Here is a 5354-nt window from a genome sequence, read left to right as displayed (position 1 = left end):
TTCTTTATTTTCATGCATACATGCGAATAAGACACATTATTATGCATGTGTTTAATGTATGTATAAATCACGCCGATCATTAAATAACATGGCAATGCAAATATCGCTTTAGCCTTTAAGTCCTGCTGAATGGCGCATAGCAATGAACACTGTGCAATAAAGTGCTGCATGGACACTGTGCAATAAAGTGCTGCATGTACACTGTGCAATAAAGTGCTGCATGGACACTGTGCAATAAAGTGCTGCATGGACACTGTGCAATAAAGTGCTGCATGGACACTGTGCAATAAAGTGCTGCATGGACACTGTGCAATAAAGTGCTGCATGGACACTGTGCAATAAAGTGCTGCATGGACACTGTGCAATAAAGTGCTGCATGGACACTGTGCAATAAAGTGCTGCATGAACAGTCCTCTGGATTTGTTTCTAATTTATCGTAAATAAAACCTTGGCCTTGAGGTATCCTTTGAATAAGAACATACATCGTCCCTGATTTGGATTCATAATAAAATACTTTAAATAAACATTAAAATCTCACATTGAACCTGCAAATTCCGATAGGTTCTATAACTCGTTTATTTTAAAATGTTGACTACCGCATGTTTCTGAACTGGTGATCAGAAAATAGCTGACACTAATGTATTATTCACATAAATTACGCGGTTAAAGAAATACAGCGCAACTCTCACCATACATTCATTAAAAAGTCTTGATATCGACTGATGTTCCTGATATAGAATCAACGCGCACCATCGTCATCATCCCCTTCGTCGTTGTCAGGCGTCTTTCCATGCAACCGGTTCCGCAGCCTCTGCCGACGCTTTAAAATTTTACGATATCTTTCAACCTGATCCTGAAGCAGTTTAGACTTTTCGGCGTCCGTCAGAGGCGGCGGCGTCACCTCCAGGGACGCCGTGTCTACTGCGCACGCACCGTCCCGGATGCTGAAGTCGTCGATGGAAATGTCGCCCTCGTAACCGAGGTCGGTGACAGCCTCGAAGATCAACTGAAATACAGTAGCAAAACGCGTATTAGCCCAATAATATTAGGTAATGCACCGACGCATGTGAGTTTTGATGGTGGGTTCTATACCGGATTTCTACATGATTTTCTCCAGAAACTACTTTTTGCACCGCAACACAAGACCACATCAACATTTAATACATTTGTGTAAAAAGTAAGAAGGCCTAAATAGATAATTAGTCCCAACTTCCGTGAGACAAGTATTAATTAGGTAATAGTGGGTTCCAAAACAAAATGCATCATAAAGCTCAAAAAGACCTCGCAACTTTCACAAACACTAAAAACCAAAAATCAAGTCAGGAAACACTTAAAAGTCTACCTGGTAGCCGGAGCGGACCGTCTCCTCGGACACCGCGATGCTTGCTTTGATCCAGAGGTTGCCTTGGTTACCGAATACGCGCCATAACGCCACGTTCTCTTCACTGGTCAAAAGCTAAAACATGTAACAATATGGCCTTATGGTAAAAGGTATCAGATTTTATAAATTATATAAGCCTGTTATATTCATGAATACAGACACAGCAGACAAAGTTTTGGGTAAAATCAAAATCAACGACGAAAACAACATTTTTGAAACTGAAACTGAAATAACAAATTTAAAGTTCTTCAAAGGGAACGTTTCAGTAGCTTTTTATCGTCAATATAGTTTCTTAATGCGATGATTTCAGGTGCTTCTGTTGTAATTCTCAATTTCAATCTGGTAAAATTGGCAAACATTTACCTGCTAATCATGCAGTCTCTACATTTACTTACCAAACATAACTCATATTACCTTTATTTACAGTGATAACAATTCTGACTATCAAACCCTTCTATCTCGCTCTAAAATGCCCTCCCTTAAAATAAGAAGAATAAGGACTATGGCACTTGAAGCCTTTAAGATTTTAAATAAACAAGGTCCAACATACTTACATGATCTTCTTAATATGAAAAAACAAAATTACTCTTTTAGGTACACTGGGACAGCTGATATACCAAAGGTGAGAACTACTGGTTATGGCACTAATTCCATCCGCTCCTATGCCAAACTATGGAATAAGCTCCCTCAACACTTTAGAGACGAAAGTAATTTCAATCAGTTTAAAAGCCTGATAAGCTCATGGAATTGGAGAGAGTTGTACCTGTACTTTTTGTTCTAACCATGCTTAGTAATAGTAATACTTCATACACCCTGCTTATATATTCAGCATCCGATTTGCTTCTTTCTTGCTTTTTGCATATCCTATGCTAGATTAGTTCATTATTGTTTTTGCTATATGCTTTGTTCATTATTGTGCTAGATAAGTTCATTATTGTTTTGTAATATACTTTGTCTTTTATTTTGTCTTTTATACTTAGCTTTAAAACTCAACCCCTATATGTGCATGTATGCTATTGAGGATATGTACACACACTCACATTATATCGAAGATGAGCCTGTGTATATAGACTATTTATTCCACCTTGCTTTTTTGCATTTCCTATGCAATCTGCTAGATTAGTTCATACTTGTTTTGTTATATGCTTTGTCTTTTATTTTGCCTTTTATACTTAGCTCTAAAACTTAATCACTATATGCATGTATGCTATTGAGGATATGTACACACACTCATATTATATCTAAGATGCGTCTTGCGTATATGTTTTCATTCATATATGTGCTTTGTAATGTAGCTGCTGATCATTTCCTCGCAGAACTGATCTGAGGTAATAGCAGTTTTCTCAAATCAATTTTTTATCTGTCGCACCTTTGTGCCCATATTTCTCACTCAGTTTTTTACCCATTTGCGTTTAAGGCAGCTTTTAGACATTTATAAGTCAAGATCAGTAGGTACAACACACATTTTTTAATCATACAATGTATTTATGTTATTTGTTTTAAACCCACCTTTGATCTTTCATTTCAGTATATGAAACTACCATGTTTTATAGTCATTTATTTATTTATTTATTCTCATTGACTCTTGCATATGCTTGTTTAATTGTTACATGTTATGTTTTTATGATATGTCGGTAAATAGCTATACATAGCTAATGTTTATATTGACATATCTGCACCGACTTAAAATAAAAATTGAATTGAATTGAATTAAATTGAGCCGCGTCATGCTAAAATAGGTCTTATGTAATATGCGCCCTGCATAACTTCAGACCAATCTGCGCATTCGCGCAATGTGGTCAGGAAATATGCAATTGGCTTCAAAGTCATGTTTCGTCGACTTATTATCAGACAAGGTAGTTCCTGACATGACTGCGCGATTGCACATATAAAGCACATTTTCGCATGACGCGGCACATTTGCACGCGTTCTTGTTCGTGCGTGTGTTTTTAGATGTGAAGTTTAGCATTTGCGATAAGCTTTATTCAATTCAACTTGCTTTCAGTAAGGGAACTTATACATTACATGTGACATTATTTTATTTATTTATTCATGTATAAAGGTCCGAATTGTACATGTTCCGAACACGGTTCGTATTTAATCACGGAGAAGTTACACACCACGTCGAGATTTGAAGGAAGTTTACTTAGGAACGCAGTAGCTGCCGTTAGCACGTATTTAGAATAGTTTGTCACCTACCCTACTATCTTTGGAACGCAGTAGCTGTCTTTAACACGTATTTAAAGTACTAGTACATGTTGTCTGTTACCTACCTTACTATAGACAGTGAGAGTGCCGGTCTGACGCCCGTACATGTGATAGTAGAACTCGATACACTGGGGTTGGAGACCGCGGTACCGGGGAGACGACATCCGGGCGGCGTGACCCTTGGAGCGCCCGCTCGCCTCAATGTACATGAAGTAGCCTGCAACATGACACTGAACTCATAGAAGCATGGAATCTGATCTACATCGTTCACAAGAAAAGAACATAAGCGTATTTATTTAGATATCGAGGTACTTAACATTAACAAATCGTCTGGTAAATATATATAAATACTAAATAGGCAATTCGGCAAATAATACGTTCATGTGCATGTACGGTACCGTCATACTCTTTTCTGAGTCGTTTTCTTCTTCTTTTTTTTAAAGTGATTCCTGTCAGAGGTTTTTATACTTGCATGCGATTAATTGCATAAGCCGTGCTTATTTATACCGTTATACGTGTTTGTATAAACATGTGTTACACCTAATCCAAGTGGAGTTATATATATAGAGAGAATACATGGTTGGTGCCGAGATGGAGAACGTTAATCCGGTGAGGCTTAGAAAAGGAAAATAGGGCGACTTTTAGCGAGCCCTATTTTTCTTTTTCGGGCCGAACCGAATAAACTTTCTCCCTCTCGGCACCAACCATGTATTCGATTTATCCTGCTTCATGCCGTTGACACATTTTATCAAAGACAAACGATTAATTTACATAACAATAAAATAATTGTTGTCGAGCCTCCTACATGTACACAACATTTCTGACGACCGAATAACTACCGAGTGTGTCACGTAAAGAATAGTTCCACTTTAAACTGTTCTTTTTAATACCTTCCTATTGAAAATATGAGAAGAAATAAAAAAACGAATCGAGAATGTGATATTTTTCTTGGGCTACAATTACGATAGCAGCCGATATTGGTAAAGTACTACACCCTTGTGTAGTGTATTGGAAAGGTTACACTCAACTATGTGTCACAACGTGCGTAGGAATACACTACTTCCTGTTGACCGAAGATAGGAAAATTTATTCGACCGTTCGTTATTAGGTCAATGTTTGCAACAGAGGCAGGATGAAAAATATAACATCTTCAATCGACCCGGTTATTTATTTACTTTGGTGGTAATAAGCATACCGTACGTTACAAATTTAATTTGCACAGAAAACCTCTTATTGTAAACGCGGTTTTTAATAAGGGGCCATAACATTCCGAAAGCAGGCGCCAATTTTCTACAAATATTTCACAGCCGACCACTTACCGTTACTATCGCCGCACGTGTGGTCCGCTTCCGGTCCAGTGTTGGCTGAGGGAGTGCGACCCTGGATGCGCGTCCAGTCGAACTGGTCCGTGGTGTTGTCCTGCTCGAAACCGCACATGCCTGGATCCTCGAACCCGCAGAATGCTGGGTCTTCGCTAAAAGGATTTACCACATACAGCATTCTGCAAATATCTTCAAAATAGAGATATGTTCCTGTTATTTGAAATGGAGAATAATTTGCATAAAAACCAGGACATGCAAGAAGAACTGTATGATAATATTAATTAAAAATGCATATTCTTATTGTTTTGAGAAATTAAAACAAAATGAACGACATTTTCCGCGGATAAAATGGTTTGCTGAGCAGCAAACTAATTAGTTAAAGTACTTGATGTCTCTGGGGGATTTAAAAAACGCTCCCATAGTGTGGATCAAACCCGTAACCT

The 5354-nt window shown here is 38.0% G+C and overlaps 1 protein-coding gene across 1 annotated transcript; it reads right to left on the bottom strand.

Annotated features, from left to right (window-relative positions):
* Positions 1–739: 739 nt before the first annotated feature.
* LOC127840519 (MAM and LDL-receptor class A domain-containing protein 1-like) lies at positions 740–5089 on the bottom strand. Its single transcript, XM_052368934.1, has 4 exons — positions 4909–5089; positions 3655–3806; positions 1343–1456; positions 740–1006 (listed from the first exon to the last, which is right to left on the bottom strand). Exons 1-4 carry the CDS (start codon positions 5087–5089, stop codon positions 740–742), a joined length of 714 nt encoding a protein of 237 aa, XP_052224894.1.
* Positions 5090–5354: the final 265 nt, after the last annotated feature.

The sequence above is a fragment of the Dreissena polymorpha genome, chromosome 8 (assembly GCF_020536995.1).
Source record: "Dreissena polymorpha isolate Duluth1 chromosome 8, UMN_Dpol_1.0, whole genome shotgun sequence".
Taxonomy (NCBI): domain Eukaryota; kingdom Metazoa; phylum Mollusca; class Bivalvia; order Myida; family Dreissenidae; genus Dreissena; species Dreissena polymorpha.
This window is presented reverse-complemented; position numbering and strand designations above follow the sequence as displayed.